General features: G+C 46.9%; 1 protein-coding gene across 1 annotated transcript; it reads left to right on the top strand.

Annotated features, from left to right (window-relative positions):
• Nucleotides 1–44: 44 nt before the first annotated feature.
• Nucleotides 45–19,743, top strand: POFUT1 (protein O-fucosyltransferase 1). The gene is made up of 7 exons (XM_059705881.1): nucleotides 45–237; nucleotides 2,042–2,163; nucleotides 5,297–5,479; nucleotides 6,627–6,739; nucleotides 12,966–13,158; nucleotides 14,604–14,846; nucleotides 18,485–19,743. Exons 1-7 carry the CDS (start codon nucleotides 120–122, stop codon nucleotides 18,671–18,673), a joined length of 1,161 nt encoding a protein of 386 aa, XP_059561864.1. The 5' UTR covers nucleotides 45–119; the 3' UTR covers nucleotides 18,674–19,743.
• Nucleotides 19,744–24,010: the final 4,267 nt, after the last annotated feature.

A 24,010-nucleotide genomic window follows, 5' to 3' on the forward strand; every position in this document is an offset into this window, starting at 1 on the left:
CGCGGGCGGGCGGCGCGCGGGGCCCGCCGGGAGCGGGGCGGACGCTCACGCCCCGCCCGCCCTCTCCGCCTCCGCGCCTGGCGCGCTGGGGCTCGGGAGCCGACCTGGGCGCCGCGGCGATGGCGTGGCGGCCCCTGCCGCTGCGTGCGTCTCTCCTGCTGCTGCTCCTGCCGCTCCCGGGGCTGCTCGCGGGCTCCTGGGACCCGGCCGGCTACCTGCTCTACTGCCCATGCATGGGTAAGGCCGCCCGGGCCCTCTGCTCACGGGGGAAACTGAGGCCCCGAGAGGCGAAGCCGCGCCTCCAAGCCTCTCCCCGGACGGGTCCGGGAGGGCGCCCAGCCGGGGGCACGGAGGGGCCTCTGGGTCCCACCCCCTATTTGGCAGCAGATGAGAAAACTGAGGCCAGGAGAGGTTGCATGTCTTGCGCAAGGTCCAAGCTCGCCCGGAGTCCAGTGAACGGAATTCGTGGGCCAGGACTTGATGCCACTGGCTCCACAAGGACTCTGGGCGATTCTTTCATTCATTCGACAAATATTTACCGGGCGCTTTCTCTGTGCCCAGCCCTGTGCTCTGCTCTAGGGATATGGCAGTGATAAGACAGACAACCCCATGGCCTTGTAGAGCTTCCATTTTAGTTGGGAAAGACAGTCAATAAAAGAGAAACATTAAAAAAAAATCAGTAATTACCTATTACTTAGGGAAAATAATGTAGAGAAAGGTAAGGAAGAAGCTCATGGCCAGCTGAGGGATGCAGTTTAAATGGGGTGGTGGGCCATCACGGTAAAAGTCATGCCTTCCTAATCCTCCAGACCCCTCACCATGATCATTTGGACCTCTGCCCATCTTCATCACACCCTTCTCCTTTCCCAGATCCTCCAGCTGCACACTCACCCCTCTCTATTCCTCACACATAGGCAGGTCTTGCAGCCTGTGCTGTTCCCTACACCTGGGACACCCTCCTTTTCACTTCTGCCAGACCAACTTTTTTTTTTTTTTTAATATATTTTACTGATTTTTTTACAGAGAGGAAGGGAGAGGGATAGAGAGTTAGAAACATCGATGCGAGAGAAACATCAATCAGCCACCTCCTGCACATCTCCCACTGGGAATGTGCCCACAACCGAGGTACATGCCCTTGACTGGAACCAAACCTGGGACCTTTCAGTCCTCAGGCCAACGCTCTATCCACTGAGCCAAACCCGTCAGGGCCAGACCAACTTGTTTCCATCCTCAGATCACAGTTTAAATGTCACCAGAAAGGACTTCATTGACCTCAGCTGAAATAATCTACTCCTTGCTGTTCATCACCAAGTTTTTTCCCATTCCTTCTTGAAATTATAAAAGTTTATCACTGTATATTTATTTACACATCTCATGTCTCCCTACCTGGACTGTGAGTACCTTAAGGGCAGAGACCTTGCCTTTCTTGCTCACTCCTGTATTCTAGCACCTAGCAGAGAGCCTGGCACATTGTAGCTTCTCAGTATTTGTGAGATGAATGAATGGATGCCATGCTAGGGATAACAAAACAAAACAAAAAAAAATCAGAGAGGGTCCTTGCCCCGAGGCATTCACAGGCTGAGGAAACAGCCACTATAAAGGTCGGAAAGTGGGAAAGGACCTTCTAGGATAAGTGAAGACTTGGTAACTCAAATCCAAGATGGGACGCAGAGGAGGGGGCTGAGTAATGGCAGGGGCAGGTGAAAGGATCCCAGTGAATGAAGCACTGGAGTTGCCCCTTTCGTAGGTGAGTAGAGAGAGAGGTGGAAAGGCACTCTTGGAGGGAACAGCAAAAAACAGAGGCTTGGGTTGAGGATGTGTAGAGTAGAGTGTAGAGCATGTTTGGGAAACAGAAGGGAACTTGGAGTGGCTGAGGCAGAAGGGACAGGGCCTGAAGGGCCTTGACTGTTAGGCATCTAGACTTGATCCCACACTCCCAGCTCCCCTGGCCTTCCCCAACCCTGGCTCTGCATCCTTTGTGAGTCCGGCATTTCCCCATGCCCTCTGCCCCAGGCCTCACCTCTCACAATATACCATCCAGGGCGCTTCGGGAACCAGGCTGATCACTTCTTGGGCTCCCTGGCATTTGCAAAGCTATTGAACCGCACCCTGGCTGTACCCCCTTGGATTGAGTACCAACATCACAAGCCTCCATTTACCAATGTGAGTACCTCCCGCTGACCTTGGCCCTTGTCCACCTTTTCCCAATCCCTTTCACCTCTGCTCGATCCCAAAGTCCTCTGGGCGTCACCTCCCACCCCTCTGTGCTTGCCCTACCGCCACCCAGAACTGTCTTCCCTGGAATAAAATAACTAATATTTGTCCTGCACCTGCTGTCTGCCAGGTACTGTTCTGAGCACTGCATGAAGATTAGCTCTTTTCGGAATTCTCAGGTATTTGATTCTAGAGCCTGTGACCTGAACCTAAAGCCCCATTCATTTCCAGACCTTGTTGATCCCACCCTTTGTGCATCCCATTAGTCAAAGATGATGGGTGCTGTTATCAGTTTTGAAAGGTAAACTGAAGCACAGGTTAGTTAAATAACGTGTCCGAGGCCACAAACCCAGACTCCCAACACCACCTTTCATCCCATCAGGGGCTCCCTGAGCTTAGTGATGCTCAGCACCCTCTAATTCCTTGCTTATTCTTTGTGTCTTCCACTTGTCCTGTGTCTGTCTTTGTTCACACTGTATCCCCAAGGGTCTGGCAGTAGTGACTGAATTAGTATTTAATGAATTGACTTTACAAGTTTTCAATAAACTTTAAAAATTATATTTAGTATGTATAAAACATTGTATTTCATTTTTTATAGTCTTTGCATAGGATTTATTTTTTCCTTGGCAGGCCTGTAGTTAGAAAGGTTTTTTAACAAAGGTTAAAAGCCAGAGTACCTGAGATCATAACCTGGCATGGCCACTTACTGGGTGTGTGGACTGGGCAGGGTACTTGATCTCTTTGTGTCTTGGCTTCCTCATCTTTAAAATAAGCTGGTAATAATGGTTGCTACCTCCTATTCGAGTTAGCGATTGTGCATGCCCTGAACGTTGTGTGTTTCTCTCTTAGAATCAACTGAACTCAATATAAAGTGCTTAGAACACAAGAAGTCCTCAGTAACCAGGAGTCATTGGCGTTCTGACTTTTTTTGCACCCACTGGTATAATTTAGACATTGCCCATTCATCCCCCTCTTTTTCTCACCTTGCCTTCTCATCCGAGTCTTTCGGAGTCTTCGCTTCTTGCTTTCTACAGGTTACTTACCCTGCCCCAGTTTGGCTCCCCTTACCTACTGGGACTGTTCCCACAGAAGTCCCAGGACCCCAGAATTGCCAAATCCCGTCTTCATCTCAGCTGACCTCCTGGTGGCACCTGGCCTTGTGAGCCTCTCTCCTTCCTGAACTTCCTTACTCCCCTGGCTTGCAAGGCACACACACAGCCTGTTCCTGCTTCAATCCCGACCTCTCAGCATTTTTCTCTTTGCACTGTATCGGGGGCTGCTCTATCTCTGCCCACTGTTTAAATATTGGTGAGTCTTCTCTTTCTGTTTTCTTATTGACTATGTGACCTCGGATGAGTTCACCTGGGTTTCTTCATAAGTGACCTGGAGATGGTTGTATTCCTCCTCTTAGAATTAGATTGGCAAGTCCATGAAATGTAATGAGTACAGCACCTGCTGCTAAGTCAGCAGTCAATAAATATTAGTTGCTATTATTGCTATTACTTGCTTTGCTATAAATTTCTGTTGACTCTTTTGGCTTTCACTGTTCTCCACGTACCTCCCAAGTTTATCGGTGGCCCAGACTCTCCTCTGACCATCGGCCTCTGTTTCTAACTCCTAGGCCTTTGGGTCTGCTTGAATGTTCCACCAATAGCTCAAATTTTCAAAGCCAGAACTTGGCATCTTTCCCCTTAAACTTGTGTGACCTCCTATATTCCAAGCTGTAATGTATGTCACCTTCATTCATCTGGATACCAAGCCAGGAATCTACAAGTTATCCTAAATGCCTCCCTTTGCTCTCTACTTCACTTTCTTTTACATCTTCTAGAATTTCCATGCCTCTGCATCTTCACTTGGACTTAATGTGTGATGCTCAGAAATATATGTTGAATGAATACTTGAACAAACAAAAGGACCATTGTAGTAGCTTCTTAACTCCTCCCTCTAATCTTACCGTAGATACGTTCTCTCCTCCACCACCAGAGTGATCTTTCAAAAAGGCAAATCTCATTATTTCTGCTTAAAATCCTCCAGCAAGACCTTGTTGCTAATAGTTAAGGTTCCCAAAATCTGTTCTTTGGAATGCCAATGACTCGTACAAGAAGTGTGCAGTGGTTAAATCACTTTGGGAAATTTTATTATCAATTTCCCATCTCCCCCAAATTGGGGATTCAGAATGCACACTAGCATATTAAAGGCCCTGAGAAGTCCTATAGTAAGGAAACCAGCTTAACACAGTATTTCCCAAGCATTTTTAACTCTGGTGTCTTCTTATTGCAGAATCTTTTATCCACCTAAACTAGCTTGGGAACCCTGACGTATAGGATAAAGTCTAAATTTTATTCCTGGTGTTTTAAGAAATTCTTTCGAATCTAGAAAGAAACAGAGATTAATATCACCATCTGTGTATACACCACTAGAAGTGGTCATTTAACAGTTTCTCATCTTTGCTACAGATACAGTTGTTAAAAGATACAATCTCTCTTGGCTCCTGAGGCTAATCCCAATCCCTCCCCCCACCCCTAAGGCAACCACTATCTTGGATTTTAGTGTCTTTGGTGTGACTCTTCCAAGTTCTTTCTTATATTTGAGAGTCCTTGTAACCATCTCCTGGTGCAAAGTGCAAGAATTTCTTTAGGGCAAATACCTCGAGGTGGTGGAAGGAGCAATTTAAACTCTATTAGATGCTTCAGGATTACATTCCAAAGTGGTTGTTCCAAAATGTACACTTCTACTCCAGCCAAGTGCGGAAAACGCCCCTTCCTTCACATCTCTTCCAATAATTAGAGTTAAGCTTTTACATTTTTTCTAATCTCGTGGGTGAGAAGTAATGCCTTACTTATCATGGTAATTTGCTTTTTCCTAATTACTAGCTAGTGAAGTTGCGCATCTTTTGAGTGTATTGGCTATTTGGGTTTTCTTTGCTGTGAGTTGTTCACTCCTGTCCTCTGCCCATGTTCTCTCTCACATCATTTCTCTTTTTTCTTAGAGATCAGTAGGCATTTTCTAACCCAAGGGAAATTGCTCTTTGTTCTTTACAGATAACTTGACCCTGCCCTTCTGTTACCTCCTTTTTCTATAGATCCATGTGCCCTTCGAGAAGTACTTCAAGCTGGCGCCCCTCAAGGCTTACCATCGGGTCATCAGCCTGGAGGACTTCATGGAGAAGCTGGCCCCCACCCATTGGCCCCCTGAGAAGCGGGTAGCATACTGCTTTGAGGTGGCGGCCCAGAGAAGCCCTGATAAGAAGACATGCCCGATGAAGGTGAGTCCTGGGGACCTGGGGCCCTTTCTGCCTGATCGATGTTCTCTTGGCCCATGAGGCACTGCGTGATGGCTCTATGTTGGGGAAGGCACCAGAAGGGCATAAGATAGAAAGACGGAAATTTAAGTCATTTCTGGCATATGCCAGTGGTGTCACTTTGGGCAGCGGACTTTGCTTCCTCTGAGCTCTGAGCCTTTATTCTACCTGTAAAACAAAGATGACAGTCCTTTCCCTGTCTCACTCATACAGTATCATGAGAGCCAGGGTGTAAGAGTGCTTGTAAACTGTTAAGTGCCACATCAGTGGTAACCACTAATGCTCACATAGCACTTACTATATGCTGTGCCATGCTAAGAGCTTTACACTTATTAACCCACTTAATCTTCAAAGTGCTCCATGAGGAAAGTACTATTAACATCCCCATTTTATAGAGAGGACACTGAGTGCTACAGAGAGATTCAATATTTTGACCAAGGTCACATGGTAAACAAGTGGTGGAGCCACGATTCAACCCTAGGTAATTTGGCTCCATTTCCCACTCTCCTAAGTTGTATACTTTCCTGTCTTCAGCAGGTCAATGAGACGCTGTTATATGTTATCAGTACAAATTGTAAACTTCTGGCACCTTGGGAATAAAACAATCCTCAATATGCCTTTCAGTGCTTAACCTAAAGTCTGGGGAGGGTGGTTAGCAGAGCCTTGAAATGGGAGAAAGGAGATGGATTATAGTCCTAACACTGCCCTCACTTGCCGTATGAGTTTGGGCAAGTGTCTTATCCTGTCTGGGCCCCAGTTTCCATATTGAAAGTAGCAGCATTGGATTACCTGATCTTAAAAGTCTCTTGAAGCCCTAATTCATGGTCCCATATCCACGGTCCACTTCCTCCCCAGATCCACATCAATGCTACAGGGAAAGACTCCTCCAGACACTGGTGAACCTCTCCTGCTGGAAACCAGACTGAAGGTGGAACTGCCCTCCTCGGGCCCCAGGCCAGGAATTACAAACTGACATTCCTATGGGCCATCCTGTGAGGGTGTTGCAGCTTGAGTAAAATCGCCCAGAGTTCCCCAGCCACAATTCCTTGGCCCCATCCCCAGTTGGCTTTCCTCCCCCCTCAGTAAGCCTTTGACCACTCTCTTTCTGCAGGAAGGAAACCCCTTTGGCCCATTTTGGGATCAGTTTCATGTGAGTTTCAACAAGTCGGAGCTTTTTTCGGGCCTTTCCTACAGCGCCTCCTACAAAGACCAGTGGATCCAGAGGTACTTGGAGGGGGCGGCATTGCTGGGTTTGGGGAGAGGTATGGAGCCCCTGGGCATTCAGCACCTTCCTGGCCCTTTCCCCCTTTACCACACCCTGATATATGAGACCAAAGGTGCAGCTGTTCTGTCTGCTGAACTTGGGATCCTGTGTGCTCTGTTCCCATCTCAATGCCTGACACTGTGGAACGTTGACCTGCCACGAGGTTGGGCAAGAGTTTATCAGCCGATAAAGAATGTCATAAAAAGAATATTGTGCGGTCACATGAGTCTTGATTTCCTCCTCTAGGCGTGAGAATCACTCCCCTGTTACCTTCTTCTTAACAAGGTGAAAATTGGAAGCAGCTTCTAGAGAAGAACAGCTTTAGGTGCAGACTGAGGAGTGATGTCATCCTGATAATAATTGGATGTGCTTTATTAGTTGCCCTCCAGTAGGTCCTATTTTAAAAAATAGGTTAGCAGGGCATAGGCACAGGCCGGGAGGTATTTATAAAGCGTCTGTCATGTCTGAGACATAGTACTCAAGGGCCAGAGGTGACATATAAAAAGGAGGAAGACCCAGCCTCAGCCTTCAGCTAGCGCCTGTCTAGTTGTAATGATAACTAACATAGTGTACTTGCCCTTGATGCTATGGTGTGGCAAGAAAGCGTGGGCTTAGAAGTCAGACTTGGGTTAGGAGCTATGAGAAGCTTATGAATTCATGCGTGGTCACAGCACTTGGCATTTAGTGAGCTAAGGGTAGACTGACGTAGAGAAACAAGCATAGGCTCAGGATAAGACGGGCCTGAGCTCCGACCCAGCCCTGCCTCTTTCTTAAGTGATTGAGCAAATCACTGTAGCTGTCTCGCCTGCATTTCCTCCTTGGTTTAATGGAAGGAGCATGATGGTATTTGCCTTCTAGTGTATAGAGCAGGGATGGGCAAACTTTTTGACTCGAGGGCCACAATGGGTTCTTAAACTGGACCGGAGGGCCGGAACAAAAGCATGGATGGAGTGTTTGTGTCAACTAATATAAATTCAAAGTAAACATCATTACATAAAAGGGTACGGTCTTTTTTTTTTTTTTTTTTTTTTAGTTTTATTCATTTCAAACGGGCCGGATCCGGCCCGCGGGCCGTAGTTTGCCCACTGCTGGTATAGAGTGTATGGCAGCTTGTAGAGGGCCAACCAGTGTTAGCTATTACAATTATTATTCACAAGTTTTATCTTATTTAAGCCTTTCAGAAATTCCATGAAGTGGTATTATGGTCAATTTTCATTTGACAGGTGAGAAAACTGAGCCCAAGGAGGTTAAATAACTTGCCCAAGGTAATGCAGCTGTTGAGTAAGCCTTTAATAGGTAATAAAAACTAATATTTATTTAGTGCCCACTATATGCCAGATACTGCTCTAAGTCTTCGAAGGTAGTAATTCACTTAATCCTTCCACAAGCCTCTTGGGACAGGTGTTATTGTCATGTGTGCTTTGCAGGTAAGGAAACTGAAGAAGAGAGGAGTCAAGTCACTTGCCCATGATCACACAGCCTGAAGTGACAGTCTGGGATTTGAACGCAGGCAGCCTGACTCCAGAGCACCCCCATGCTTAATCACCGTGGGGAAAACAGCTATGCCTTTAACAGCTGCCAATTCCTATTTGGAACTTACCTTCAGAGCTAGTTCCTGAGCTGCTCAGTTATGGCAAATTCTAATCCCCCTCATTGTTAATCCCGGGTAGTGCAGTCCCATTTAATCACCTACTTGGTTCTCCCCATTCAGCTCTGAAGAACTTGGAGCTATTACCAGAAGGCAGACCTGCCCTGAATGCATAGAGATTTGCCCCTTATCACAAAATGCCGGGAAGGAAGAAAATATGACACCAGCTCTAAAAGCAGCTCCAGCAGCAAATTCCAGAAAGCCAGAAAAAGCACACAGTCCTGGTTGGAAAAGAAGGGACAGTGCTGCATGGATGCATCAGTCGAGGAATGTTGCTGAAACACCTTTTTATCGCCCCACAGTCTTGTTGTAGTTCACTGGGTCGTAGGAATTGTGTGAGGTCTTGAGGAAGCCAGGTTTTTAGGAAAAGAAGTCTGAGAGAGAAGATGAGGTCCTTGGAGGCAATTTGAGAGAGTTAGGGCCGCCTGGGCAGCTGCCTTCCTTTATGTCATCCTCCCACAGTTAAGAGGCACCTCCTGAGTGTCAGGCACTGGTGTGGGTGCTGGGCATTCAGGCAAGAATAAGGCTGTTAAGGCCCTTGCCCTGACGGAGGTGAGTCTAATGGGGGAGACAGTGAATACTTTTACATAAGATCGTTCCAAAAGACGTGGTGCTCTGAAGGACAAACGGGATGTGTGATTGGCAGGGCTGAGACCTTGTCTTCGTCAGCTGGGGCTGCTCTAACAAAACACCACAAACTAGGGGGCTTAACCAGCAGACATTTATTTCTTATAGTTCTGGAGGCTGGGAAGTCTGAGATCAGAGTGCCAATATGGTTGAGTTCTGGTGAGGACTTCGTGGCTTGCAGGCACTACCTTCTTTCTTGCTGTCTCCAAACATGTTGGAGAGCAAGCTCTCTGTCTCTTATAAGAGCACAGATTCCATCATGAGGACTCCACCCTCATGAGCTCATCTAAAACCTAACCACCTCCCAAAGGCTGGGGCAGTCAGCTGGCGTTGAAACACTTGACCTCTCCATGTGGCTTGGACTCTGAGAGCATGGCATGGTGGCCGGGTTCTGCAAGGGTGCAACCCAGGAGGGAATGTTCCAAGGGACAAAAGGTGGAAGCTGCCTGGCCAGAATGACTGTTAGTTAAGTGTCATCCCAAGCACCAAAAGGTTGCCAGTGCAATTCCCGCTTGAGGGCACATACCTGAATTGCCGGTTTGATTCCCCAGTCAGAGAGCCTACAGAAGGCAGCCAAATGATGTTTCTCACATTGATGTCGTTCCACCCCCCTCCTCCATCCTTCCTTTCCTCCCTTCCTCTCTCTAAAAATATCAATTAAAAATTTTAAAAAAAACATAGTGGACACTTGCTAGCTGTTGAAAATTGTCCTTTGGGGGTAAGGATATGGGTTCCCTGGCTCACTGTGTGACTCGGCAGATTGCTTCCCTTCTCTGGCTGCAGTCCTCCATCTGTAAAATGAAGGGTGAGCAAGGTCAATGGTTTTTCAAACTATTCCTTGGAGTTCTTCAGAAGTGCCCTAGTGCCATGGGAGCAGCAATGGGGGCCTGGTTGGAGGGGCTCAGTTCTTCCCCTGACCTCCTTCAACCACAAGTAACCCTCTTGTACATCACCCAAAAGTTTGGATGGCCCCAGGTCTAGGTCTTTCAGGCTACATGTAACAAAATCCAAAATAACAGCAAGTTTAAAAGATAGTTCATTTTCTCGTTTTTTTAATTTACTGATTTGAGAGAGAGAAAACATCAATTTGTTGTTCCACTTATTTATGCATTCATTGGTTGACTCTTTTATATGCCCTGGCCCAGGATTGAACCCACAACCTTTGCATATCAGGACGACGCTCTAACCAACTGAGCTTTCGATGAACACTTGTGTGTTACTTCCTCAGCACTGGCCCTGGACAAGAGTGTGTGGGAATCATAGTGAATAAGACTGCTTGTGCCCCTGCCCTCATGGGCTGATGGTAGAGCAGGTAACATGGTTGTTGAGCACATCAGTGTGCTGAAGGCATCAAAGGAGAAGAGGGAACAGGGAGCCCTTCTGAGGAGCTGAAGCTTGTGAGTGGCAACCGGCCTTGGAAGTTCGGTATTTGAGGTGTTTGGGTTGGGCATGAAGCAAGTAGCATGTTCGCTGCAGCACTGCTGTATGAGTGAAAGATGGGAGCGGCCTCCCTGTCCAGCAGGAGGGGACCAGATGGGGACCTCACTGTTTATTTGTGCAAAATAGAAAATGTTAAGAGAAGCTGACAGGATCACATGATCGACATGATCAATATGGCCAGATCTCTAAAACATAATGTTGAAGTTTGAAAAAGTTGAAATAGGTTACCTGCAATGTGGTGATATGATGATGATGATGATGATAGTCAGAATTTTCTTGCAACTTTCTATATGCCAAGCACTGTTCTAAGTGCTTGTATTAATCCATTTAATCTTCTGAACAGCCCTGTGAGATAGCACTATTATCAGCTCTATTATCAGCTCTAACTTGGTTAAGTCACCTGCTCAAGTTAACAAGTGACATAGTCAGCATTCTAGAACAAGGCCATCAGGTTCAACAGCTCATGCTTTTACCATTCCCTTCATAAAAAGCATACAATATAATACCTTTTTATTATACCTTTTTATATCATTATACCTTTTTATATCATTAGTAAAAGTGTAATCGTACATAAAACCACATTATCTTCTTGGAAGAATAAGAAGGGAAAGAGATGATAAGATAGAGCTTTTATTTAGGTGTATGTATATTTTTAATCTGAAGCAAAGTATTAATACCTACTAATTTGGGTTCTAGGTATATGGATTATTTTCTGTATTTTCCTGTATTGTTTGAAATATTTTGTAATTTTTAAGAGAAATTTTTATTGAGGTAATTGTAGATTCATATGTAGTTATAAGAAATAATATAGAGGGAACCCATGTACCCTTTGTCCAGTTTCTTCCAAAGGTAACTTTTGGCAGAACTATATATAGTACAGTATTCTAGAACAGTATTATAGGACATTGACACAATCCACCCATCTTACTCAGATTTCTGATTTTGTACTCACTGTGTGTGTGTGTGTGTGTATATGTGCGCGCACACCCGTGTGTGTGTGTGTGTGTGTGTGTATTTAGTTCTACTCAATTTTATCATGCGGGTAGGCTCATGTATCTACCACCACAATCAAGATATCAAACAGTTCTACATAAGATCATTGTGTGGCCAGTTTATAACAATACCTACTTACCTCCCTAAATATTCATAAACATATGCACACACACCATAGCCCCCGGCAACCACTAACCTAGTTTTATTTCTGTTCTTTTCCCTATTTTGTCATTTTAAAAATGTTATATAAATGGAGTCATACAGTATGTAATCTTTTGGGATTGGCTTTTTTCACACAGCATAATTCCCTTGAGATTCATCCAAGTTGCCTGAAACAATAGTTTGTTCCTTTTTATAGCTGTAGTGTTCCATTGGTTGGCTGCACCACAGTGCGTTTAAGCATTCAGTTACTGAACGACATCTGAGCTTCCAGTTTTTGGCTTTTATGAATAAAGCTGCTCTGAACATTCATCTGCTGGTTCCTGTGTGAACATAGGTTTTCATTTCTGGGTTGTATGGTAGTTGCATGTCTAGTTTTATGAGAAGCTGCCAAACCTTTTCCAGAGTGCTGTGCCTGTGTCATAATTTTAAGAACAGGGTTTTGGCTAGTGAGGGAAGGCGTGACAGGTGGAAGGAGGAAGGCTGCAGACATCTGGCATTTGAAAGTTTATGGGATAGCAGAGTTCATTTGCTGGGATAGGTGTGGGCTTAGTTACGAGGGGAACACAGGTTTGCTCCTCATCCATTCAGTCAGCAATTCTTAGTAGAGCTCTTATGTGTTCCAGATACTGCTCTGAGCACATGGAGGCATACCTTCAGAAGCGTGAGTCCAGAAAAGACAGGTTGGAGTAATTACAAGGTGCCTCGTGTACAGGGGAGAAGAGCCGTTGAGGGAGGTCTGATGATGGACATCTGTAGAACTCTGATGCTTTCCATGGGGCAAGGACCATGCCTGTCTTGTTCTCCCCTGGGCTCCAGCACATAGTAGGCAATCAGTAAATATGTGTGAAGTGTTGAGTGAATGAGCTTATTCAGAGTACATATTCCCTGTGAGTGTGGCCTGTGCATTGCCCTCTGGAAGCAGCTGCACATCCCAATCCCGCCATGTGGGTAAAAGGGCAAGGCTCCGTCCAGACACCACACCCTGGAGTGAATTACCACACCACAGATTGGAGGCCAGCATGATATACAAAAGATTGGAATGCTCTACTGGAAATTTTTAATTGTTAAACAAGCAAAGAAGGTTGTAAATTCCAGGCGGCGGGACAGTATTGCATTTTGTACCGATTGCCGCCGCCGCCACAGTTTCTTATCAGCCCGTTGGGGTTTCACAATCTCTCATGCTTCTTGCATGTTAAAGGCGCCTCTGAACAGAGTCTCTAGGACATGGTATAACACCATCCTTTTTCCCGTGGGGGTGATAGCCAGGCTCTCTGTGCATTCTGTCTGACTTCCCCTCATTGTGTTTTGGGTCTTAGATTTTCTCCAGAGGAACATCCAGTGCTGGCCCTGCCAGGGGCCCCAGCCCAGTTCCCCGTCCGGGAAGAGCATAGGCCACTGCAGAAGTACATGGTATGGTCAGACGAGATGGTGAAGACAGGAGAGGCCCTGATCCACACCCACCTCATCCAGCCCTATGTCGCTATTCACCTACGCATTGGCTCCGACTGGGTAACTTTCCCTTTCTCTCCTGGATGGGTTAGACATGTCCCTGAGCAGGACCCATGCCTTGGGGATTGAACACTGAACCTATTTGTACCAAGTCCCAGCCAAGACCGTAGAGTCCCTACATGAGAGTTCCTATTGTATCTCATGATCCTGCCATAGACACGTCAAACATGTGGCTCCAAAGAGCTTGCTTGCCAGCTTTTGTTCTAAGTTGCCATTTTTATCCTGGTTTTGCAGATGGATAAACTGAAGTATCAAGCTAGACTCTGGGTCAGGCAGCAAGCCAGAGAGCTCAGACTCGTACTCCAGTAGTCCTCTGTCCCAGCTCAGTGTCTAGTCAATAGTCTACTTGTTAAAAACAAGTTCTGGAGATTGGGTGGGGCTCCCAAGAAATGAAGGTGTCATCCTCTGAATTTGGAGGCTGCTTAAATGTGCAGAAGCCTCATGAGATTATCCTCTGTGTGAAAATAACAGGAGTAATATAATTTCCTTAGTTTATGTAACCAGATAAATATATGTATATGTGTTAGAAATACTCATTATTAAAGACTTGAAAAATACAGAAATTAGATCAAAATTCATTCAGAGTCAATTGAGAAGGTAATCACACATTTACCCACTAGACTCCCTTCCTGCCCCACTTCCACAAAGAAAAGCCAAACCCAGAATACATTATGAGTAGTTTCTGCCAAACCTTCAAGAACAGATAGTTCTCATCTGTGCTTTCTTAGAACATAAAAAGATAGAAGATGCTATTTTTTATAAAGCTAGCATAGCACTAATACCAAACTCAAATAAGGTCAACTCAGAAAAGTATATAGCCCATTCTCACTCAGGAACAGAGATGCACAGATCCTAAGTAAGAGGTCAGCAAGTAAAGGCCATACAAGTAAAATTTATCCTAGGAATGCAATTATATATTAACTGTATTAGCACCCAGTGAAGAAAAATCATGTAATCGTCTCAACAGAGGCCAAGAAAGCATTTGAGAAAAGTCAACACTCATTTATGATTTAAAAAAACTCTTAACCAAGCAGGAATAGAAGGGACCCACCTTAACTTGATAAAGGCTATCTCTCTGAGACCCACAGCAAACACGTACTTCATGGGAGCTATCAGACCTGTTCCCACTGAAGTCAGAAATCAGATAAGGCTGCCCATTATCACCACCCTGGTTCAGAATTCGACTGGAAGTCCAAGATAATGCAGTAAAACCAGTAAGAAAAAAAACCACAAAGAAAAACCAACTTTATAAAAAGCCAATATCCCACTCCCCAGAAACAACTGTTACTGTTTTGATGCATTTCCCTCTTCCCTCGATGCTTAAAAAAAAAAAACACAACAAAAAACATAGTTGAGCCTGCCTTTTTTCTACTTACCACCTTTGGCTTCTGGGGTTCCAGGCCAGTTGCTGTTCCTAACTCTGTCCCCCCGACCCCACCCCGTAGAAGAACGCCTGTGCCATGCTGAAGGATGGGACTGCGGACTCGCACTTCATGGCCTCTCCGCAGTGTGTGGGCTACAGCCGCAACTCAGCGACCCCTCTCACCATGACTATGTGCCTCCCAGACCTGAAGGAAATCAAGCGGGCCGTGGAGGTCTGGGTGTGGGCTCAAAAGGCCCGGTCTGTCTACATCGCCACGGATTCTGAGAGTTACGTGCCCGAGATCCAGCAGCTCCTCAAAGGGAAGGTATGCGTGGGCCTGTGGGGGTGCAGCAGGAAGGGAATCTGGGAAAGCGCCCGGGGGTTCCCACTGCTCCCCCTACATCCTTTGTGTCCTCCTGCCACCAGACTTTTGCTTGGACATCCAGGCCCCCTCCAATTCCTACCCTTTTTTCAAACCCCAGCTCATACACCTCTACAGATTCTCTCCAGTTTTCCCTTCACTCCTGCAGGTAATGTGTCCTGACTGGGAGTTGTCACAGAATTTTATTAAATCTTCTCTGAGATGCTTTCTAGACTGTGAGTCTAGTGTAGAAACATGCGTTATTTCTTCCCAGGAACTGTGGCTCCTCGAAGGCAGGATCCAAGACTGTCCTGTTCCTTGGCGTCTAGCCAGGTGCTTTGACCTCCTCCAGGGCTGAGACCCCACCTTGCCATCACCAGTGTCTAGGACAGTGCCTAACACATAGTAGACAGTTGGTAAAGGTTTGCTGAATGAGGATCTGAAGATTGGGCCCCAGTAGAGGTCCAGTGTAGCAGAGGAACCAAGAGCATGGACTTGCCTTGGCCGGTGTGGCTCAATTGGTTGGCTGTCGTCTCATGCACCAAAAGGTTGCTGGTACGATTGCCAGTCAGTGCACATGCCCAGGTAGTGGGCTCAATCCTTGGTTGGGGGCATGCAGGAGGCAGCTGAATGATGTTTCGCTCTCACATTGATGTTTCTGTCTGTCTCTCTGAAAATCTTTAAAAAAATAAAGAGCATGGACTCTGGAGCCAGAGAACTTGGGTTCTCCTCACCATGCAGCCCTACACAAGGCACTGCCTTTCTGTGCTTCTATTTCCTTGTCTATAAGTGGGGACTAAGGGTGGTACCTATCTCATCAGCGAAGATCAGATATAAGAAATTAAAGCTGTCTGGTACCAGTAAGTGCTCAGTGAAGTTAGCTGTCATTGGTAGAAGTTGGGGGTTGATACGTAAAGAGAAGGGTCTTTTGTGCTTAATTAATGCTTAAAACACTGTGAATAGTAGGTATTCAGTATATGAATAAGCAGTAGAATGTATGTGCTTGGTACTGTATGCATGAAGAGCTTGTATCAATAAAATGACTGAATTAATAGTAAGCATTCAATAAGACTACACCAAATGAACGAAAGCCCTAAATGCTTGAGAGAGAATCATTGATTGGCTGCCTCTGCATGCCCCCTACTGGGGATGGAGTCCAAAACCCAGGCATATACCCTTGACCGGAATCGAAACCGGGCCAATGCTCTATCCATTGAGTCAAACCCCTAAGCTGCCCTCACTTTCTAGCAATGAGTGCCTTCGCTCCCTTTCTCTCTTTTACCCCAGACACAGGATTTTACGCAGACACAAAAGTGCTGAGTCAGCCGTGGCTGGTTTGGCTCAGTGGATAGTGTCGGCCTGTGGACCAAAGGGTCCTGGATTCGATTGAGGTTAAGGACACGTACCTTGTTTGCAGGCTCCTCCCCAGCCTGGGCCCTGGTCGGAGTGCATGCAAGAGGCAATGAGCCCATGTATTTCTCTCACATCCATGTTTCTCTCTTTCCCTCTCCCACTGTCTCTAAAAATCAATGGGAAAAATATTCTCAGGTGAGGATTAACAACAACAACAAAAGTGCTGAGTCAGTGCATTCTGGTCTCCCACCACCCACTTTATAGAAGAATATCAGAGCTGGGAGACCTCCGAGCACCTCTAACCCAACCCCTGTGCTTTATTGCTGAGGAAAGCAAAGTCCCAGGAAGGGATAGAATTTACCCAAGAGGTGCCAGAGCTAATTATGGGTGTGACACAGAGGGGATAAGTTTCAGGGCGTGGATGGAATTGTTCAGGGGTTTTTGGGCCATGATTAAACTCATATTATTTCTTTGCTAAAATCTAAATAGCAAGATGATGATTTTTGTTACATCAGAAATCTCTGTGTGACAGCAAAGCACTTTCCGCCCAGCTCTGCCCACACTGCCATCTCAGTACTAAGTTGAAGCATGTGGAGAGTCCCAGGGAGTTTTTTGTGAGTTTTTAGTTAATGTACTTGTTATGCCGTGAGCCTCTTGCCATTTTCTATTTCCTGTTTCTGCACCATTGTTCTTGCCCTTCTCTACTCCTCAGCCCCATTCTCCATGGGCTCAGAGCCCCCCTTTCTTCTGGACTAAGTCTTGCTTCTCCATTAAGCTTGGCCAGTGCTGAGCTGGAGATACTGATAAATAAGAGGTGATTCGACCCTCCAGGGCTCACAGTCTAGAGACTCAAGAAAAGAAACTTTGCAGAGAACTATAATACATGCCATGGGTAGGGGAGGGAGTCTCATTCATTCACTTGCCCTGTCAACAGATGCTTCTTGAGGAGGGCTTCAGCCAGCAGTGACAAGCAAACTGACACAGCCCAGCCCCCATCAGGTGCAGGAGGCTGACATTAGTCAGAGAATCACTAAGGAGTAAAAACGGCAAACAGACATGCACTCCAAAGTAAAGGAACATGGTTCTGTCAGAGTGCAGAACAGAGGACCCTTGCCTAGACTGGGGGGGGTGAGGGAGGACTTCCCCAGGGAGGCAAGACTTGAGCTGCAGAGTGAAGGTTAAGTAGGAGTTAACCAAGCAGAGAAACACCCCAAATGGGAGGAAGAGCATATGTAAAGGTCCTGAGGAAGGTGGGCGCCTGGATCGTAGCGGCTGGAAGTATGAGAGGAAGTGGAAACGGAGCCTAAACAAGGCTTTATTGGCCACAATCAAGATCTGCCATCTTGCCTGGCTGACATGGCTCAGTGGTTGAGCGCCAACCTATGAACTAGAAGGTCATGGTTTGATTCCCAGTGAGGGCACATGCCCGTGTTGCAGGCTCGATCCCCATGTGAGGTGTGCAGGAGGCAGCCAATCAATGATTCTCTCATCATTGATGTTTCTATCTCTCCCTCTCCCTTCCTCTCTGAAATCAATAAAAACATTTTTAAAAAAGATTTGCCACCTTTACCTGAAGAACAGTAGGGCACCATTTGAGGTGGAGATGATGGGGTTAGAGGGATCTAAAAAGATTTCCTCTGGCTGCACTGTGGTGAGCAGGCCAGGAGAGGCAGTGAGGAGACCAGTGAACAGGTAAGGGAGGATGGTGGCTGGCCAGGAAGTGGTATTCCATCAAGAGAAGGGTTTACCTTTGGGGAATATCTTGGGAATAAATTGGATAAGATTTTAGGCTCAGAGGCATCGGGCAGCAGAAGTGGATGGGTGGAGCACTCTTTGGTCAGATCACAGTTTGGTGCGGGAAGCCAAGCCTGTCAGTCTAGGACTTCATGAGAAAGATAGAACTTGAGCTGAGACTTGAGAGGATGGTAGGGATTTCAATGGGCAGAGAAAAAGTGTTCCAGGCAAAGGAAACTAGCAAGCGGAGGTGAGTGTGAGTGAGCGGTGTGTTGGGAGCTAAGGTTGGCAGTGGGAAGAGTGCTGGGGCTAGTATTCCATGTGGGGATAGGCCGGGGCAGCTGCTGGGCAACACTTCTCTTAGATGCCGGCCCTACCTCTTAATCCTCTCACACCTCCTGTTGTGTCTGTAACTCAGCACAGGGGAAGAACACGGGGAATGTGGCTGCAGGCCTGGCTGAGCTGGCCACCTTGGCCTTCACCCTGGCTAAAATGCCCTGCCCTTCCTTCTGCAGGTGAAGGTGGTGAGCCTGCAGCCTGAGGTGGCCCAGATCGACCTGTACATCCTTGGCCAAGCTGACCACTTCATAGGCAACTGTGTCTCCTCCTTCTCCGCGTTCGTGAAACGGGAACGAGACCTCATGGGGAGGACATCCTCTTTCTTTGGCATGGACTGGCCGCCACAGTTGCGGGACGAGTTCTGATCTAGGCTGGAGCACGTCACCAGCCTAGCTGGTCCCTCCAGCCAGGCCTGGCACCCAGAGCTGCTCCCAGGATTGATCCTCAAAGGAGCAGGCCAAAAAGAGAAGCAGCTGCCAAGGACAGAGAAAAGTACCAGGGACTTCCTGGGGCAGAAGATGGTCCATCTCCCAGGGTACAGGACTTCCAAGTTCCTAGGAGCCAGACCATCTTCCCTGCTCCTGTGCTTCTGGGAGTTTCTCACACCAGCAACCAGCAAAACAGTCCAAGCACTGTCTTTTGGTCTACTCTGCTCTTATTAGGGGCAGAAATAGAATATTGGGGACCAGCTATAATTATAAGAAATATTAGAGGCCCAGTGCACGAATCCCTCAGCCTGGCCTGCTCCCTCTCGAAGGAGCAGGCAGCCGGGGAGGAGCCTGAGCCCGGGCTGGGCCCCCGAGCAGCTCCCGCTCATGCCAGCCCCACTGCGCCTGGCGTCTGGCACCCATCAGACAGCTGAGTGGCGCTCCCACTGTGGAAGTGCACTGACCACCAGGGGCAGCTCCTGCGTTGAGTGTCTGCCCCCTGATGGTCAGTGCACATCATAGCAACTGGTCAAATTGCCATTTGGTCACTTAGGCTTTTATATATATAGATTAATCATGCTCTGTTAACCGTCATTGTTTTGTTATGATTAAAGAAAGTACATTCCCACCTGGCTGCGAGTTGCACACGGGACCTGGGAGCTCACCAGGAAATTCGTCCCATCCTCCACATCTGGGAGCTGTCTGTTATCATGGAACGAGTAACAACTTCGTTGCAGAAGCCAGAGGTGCCGCTCTTTATAAGCCCCCAGACTTTTGCAAAACTCCAGGCCTTTGCAAACCCCCAGCCCACATCACCTGTAAACTGCCCAGTTTGCATACCTATTCTTATCCCTTTTGCCTACTTCCCCATGTAATCTTTGTCCTTCTACCCAATATAAGCAGCTGGTTTATGGGGGAGGGAGGGATAGAGAGCAGATTTTTGTCGATGACCTGCTGCTCTCTCATACTGCCAGCATTACTGGAATAAACACTCATATATGATTCAACCCTGTCTCTACTTAATTGGCTCAAGTAGTGACAGGCAGCCCAGACCAATTGATTGTCCGGTTTCACTCTGAGCAGCCTAGTTTTGATACAAGGTCATGACTACCCTAGCATTCTCTCTCATTTTAAAAAAATCAATGAAGTTTATTAATGTAAGTACCTAATTAACGTAAGTGACCTTACTGAATGTAGATGAGGCCAGGGGTGGGGTGGGGGTGTTCACCACTTTTCCACATGACCCCCAGAATGGCCCTCAGACTCATCTCCACTGCTTCACCAGAGCCACTGTTGACCCCACTTCTTGACCCCTTTCCAGGGTTTGGGGTCTGAACACTGTCCTCCATTGTAAACACTTTGCAAATAGAAGTTCCCAGTCATGGTGCCACAGAGTTCCCCTGACGGCTGAGTGCTGCTTGCAGGGCACATCCCTGCACAGAGCCCACGCCATCGCACCAGGCCGTCATGGCATTGGTCTCCGTCTCTTGGTAGTTGGTGGCCTGCCACAAACCTGGCACCATCGGGGTCTTAGAACACACCACTGGGCTGTCCAGCCTGGCGGGGTCCTTCTGAAGGCTGCCATCTCCTCTCCTGCTCTCTTGCCTCAGGCCTGGCTGTAGAATTTTGCCAGTAAGTTGGTATCCAAGGTCTGTACTCCCAGCCTTTCTCCTGCAGCTGGAGCCCTCAGACCATGTTCTCACAAGGGAGTGTTTGCTAAGCCTCTGACCAGACAGAAGATGCCCCAAACCCGGGATGCATTGGAGTCCCTGTTTCGAAGCAACTTTTGTCCCCTCCTGTCCAGTGTCACCTCTGATCCCATGAGCCTTGAAGTGTTACGTTCGTACGTTTCTTTGTCTCCCAGGTGCTGTGGTTGTAATAATCCATGACTCCTGAGAGTCTGGCTTTTGGTTCTAAAATTCAAGTCTAATTAATACCTGCAGATCTCTCACCATCCTGGGATTTCTCTTGGTCTTCGATCCCGGGAAGATGAAGGATATTCTCATGAGAGCCAGGCCCAGATCTTTAGTCAGGGGCTTTGGGAGGGAATTTTTTTTTTTTTTTTTTTTTTTTGTCAGGGCAGACTGGCCAGAGGTTGCAGGGCAGCCAGGGTGTCAAACACCAAAGGTGACAGTTATTGCTTAGGGCTGCTGCCCAACTCTAAGCAGGAGAGACTATACAGAAAGGGCTTTTGTATTTTTGCTCTTGGGAAAATAGTGAAATTTTTACATTCTAGATGGACTCTGAGAGGTAGTTTATCTATTCAGACTTGTTCATGAGCCTCATTCAGAGACACGGAGCCCATGTGTGTACTCCTGCCTCCATCGGCTAGTTGGGAAGGCTGATTTCATTGGTTAGATTCATGTGTCCATCACTGCCTCACACGAGGCACATGTCTGGGCTCTGAAGGGCCATCCAAATCATATTGGTTAGCATCGGCTGTAATAATAGCTTATGTTTCTGGGAGAGAGGGCACCAGAGTTGTAGTCAGTTGTGTGTTCTTAGGCAAGCACTTTATTCCTCTTTGACCCAGTTTTCTCGGCTATAAAATGGTGATAAAACTGACTGAGTTGTTGAAGGGCTCAAACCAGATAAAGCATGTACAAGAGCACATTGTAAACGTGAAAGAGACAAAGGCTCATCTGTGACTGTTCATTCGTTTGCCTCTTGTCGCACGCCTACTCTGTGCCAGGCACTGTGCTTGTTCAGTGATTTATGGGCAGTCTCTGATTTAGTCCCCACTCCAGCCCTGGGAAGTAGGAACTGTTATTATCCTCTTCCTGCGCAAGGAAAATGGATGCTTAGAAAATGCTCATAATTTTCCCAAGGCCACACAGGTAGGTGGAGGCTGTAAGCCAGGATTTGACCTCCCAAAGCCGGTCCTGGTAACCACATGCTCAGCTGCCCCCAGTTCATAGGATGCACTTTACTCCCATTTGGGCTTCTGCCATGGGTTGGCCACTGCCAGGGGATCTGGGGGAGATCACCCGAGAAACAGAAAGCCACATGAAGCTATAGTTCCCTTGAGTGGTTATTCAACATCCTTTTAGTAACAGGTATTTATTGATCAACTACTATGTGCCAGGCTCTGTGCTAAGTTCTAGGGATTCAGGAGAGAATCAGACATAAAGTCTTTGCTGTCAAGGAATTTTCATTCTAGTAAGAAGACAATAAAGTAGTATATCATGCCCTGACCAGGAATCGAACCGTGACCTCCTGGTTCATAGGTCTACATTCAACCACTGAGCCACACCAATCAGGCTCATCATTGATGTTTCTTTCTCTCCCTCTCCCTTCCTCTCTGAAATCAATTAATATATATATATATATATATATATATATATATATATATATATATATATATACACACACACATACACACACACACATGGTTTTGTTATCTCATAGGTTTAAATATAAAAACTTTCATTATGGGAAAAATCACATATAAATCATCCAATCTAATAATAGACAAACATGGTAATTGACCGTACCTTCGCTACGCCTCCCATGGGCAAATCAGCACAATATGCAAATTAACCACCAACAAAGATGGCAGCTAATTTGCATACTGCAGGCAGGGCGGGTCAGCGCCATCCCGCCTGCCCTGCCACCACCCGGGCCTGCTGTTTGCCACCCGGAGCGGTGGGGCGGGACAGCACCATCCCACCTGCCCTGCCACCATCCAGGCCTGCTATCTGAGACCCGGCCCACCCGGGGTTCCCGTGTGTGACCCGACCCAGGGCGACAGGGTGGGACAGCATGGCTCCTCTGTCACCCCAGCTTCCTCATCACAGCTCCCTTGGGGGCCTAAGCCTTTAGTTGGACATCCCCCGAGGGCTCCCTGGCTGCCAGAAGGATGTCTGACTGCAAGTGGGCCTAAATCGACAGGTGGACATCCCCCGAGGCATCCTGGACTGCAAATGGGCACAGGCCGGGCTGAGGGACCCCCGAGTGCACAAATTTTTAATAAGTTATAAAATGAACTCCCATTTTCAACAATTCTAAATATTTTACAGTCTTGTTTCATTTACAGTCTCAGCCCCAAGTCCAAATTTTAGAGAAGGAAGGGCCAGCGGGGTTCCCTGGCACACTGAATGTGGGGTAGGAGGGAAAGGGAAGTCCAGGATGTGCTGAGGCTTAAGACCCAAGCAACAGAGAGGAGTTGTCCCCGACTTGCAGAGTGACCTTGAGGCAGGTCACACCTCTATACCTAACCTCTGAATTCCAGGTGCTATTGGTGGTCCCGGCCGTGTTTCTCAAAGGTGGTCTCCAGAGGATCCTTGGAACGCTGGTTAATAAAGCAGATTCCAAGCACTCACCCAGACCTGAACAATCAGGATCTGGTGGGTTGATGCCCAGCAGCCTGAGACCTACTTCAGTTGTACTCAGACCAGCACTATGGACATCACCTGGACAGCATGTTAGAGATGCAGATTCCCCAGACCAAATTCCCATAGAAGTGGTACTTTGCTGTGATGAATAATATAACTAGATATTTTTGAGAGGTTAACATTGGATTTCAAATTTATAAGGGTCTGGATTCAATTTCCTGGAGTCACTTCTCAATAACTCTTTGTCTTCTCAAGTTACTCAAATTTTCTGACCCCAGTTTGTTTATTATGAAAAATAAATGTATACTAGAATCTTAAAAAAAAAAAGAAAAGAAAGAAAGAAATGCAGACTCCCAGCTGCCCTACTCCCCCAGCCCTGCTGAATCAGAAGCTCTGGAAATCTTAGCTCTCTAGGAATCTTAAGCTCTCCAGGAGCTAGAGCTTGAGCAACACTGGTCATAAGACTGTGGGTTAGCCAGAAAGCACCTATGGAAGGCCTGCTCTGCCCCAAGCCCTGGAGCTTTCCATCACACATGTGATCAATGGGGTAGCTTTAGGAGGTGCCCCGTAATGCAACATTGACTGATTTATTGTGCATTTATTGTGTATACTGGGAAGTATACAACCAGATAGTCAAACCCTTGATTTAATTGATCTTATTGTTTTAGGAATGGGTCCACATTTTTATAAGCAAAACAATGGGAATTACATTTTTATTTATTTTTTATTTTTTTAAAATATATTTTATTGATTTTTTACAGAGAGGAAAGGAGAGTGATAGAGAGCCAGAAACATCGATGAGAGAGAAACATCAATCAGCTGCCTCCTGCACACCCCCCACTGGGGATGTGCCTGCAACCAAGGTACATGCCCTTGACCGGAATCGAACCCGGGACCCTTGAGTTCGCAGGCCGATGCTCTATCCACTGAGCCAAACCAG

Source organism: Myotis daubentonii, chromosome 8 (assembly GCF_963259705.1).
Source record: "Myotis daubentonii chromosome 8, mMyoDau2.1, whole genome shotgun sequence".
NCBI lineage: Eukaryota > Metazoa > Chordata > Mammalia > Chiroptera > Vespertilionidae > Myotis > Myotis daubentonii.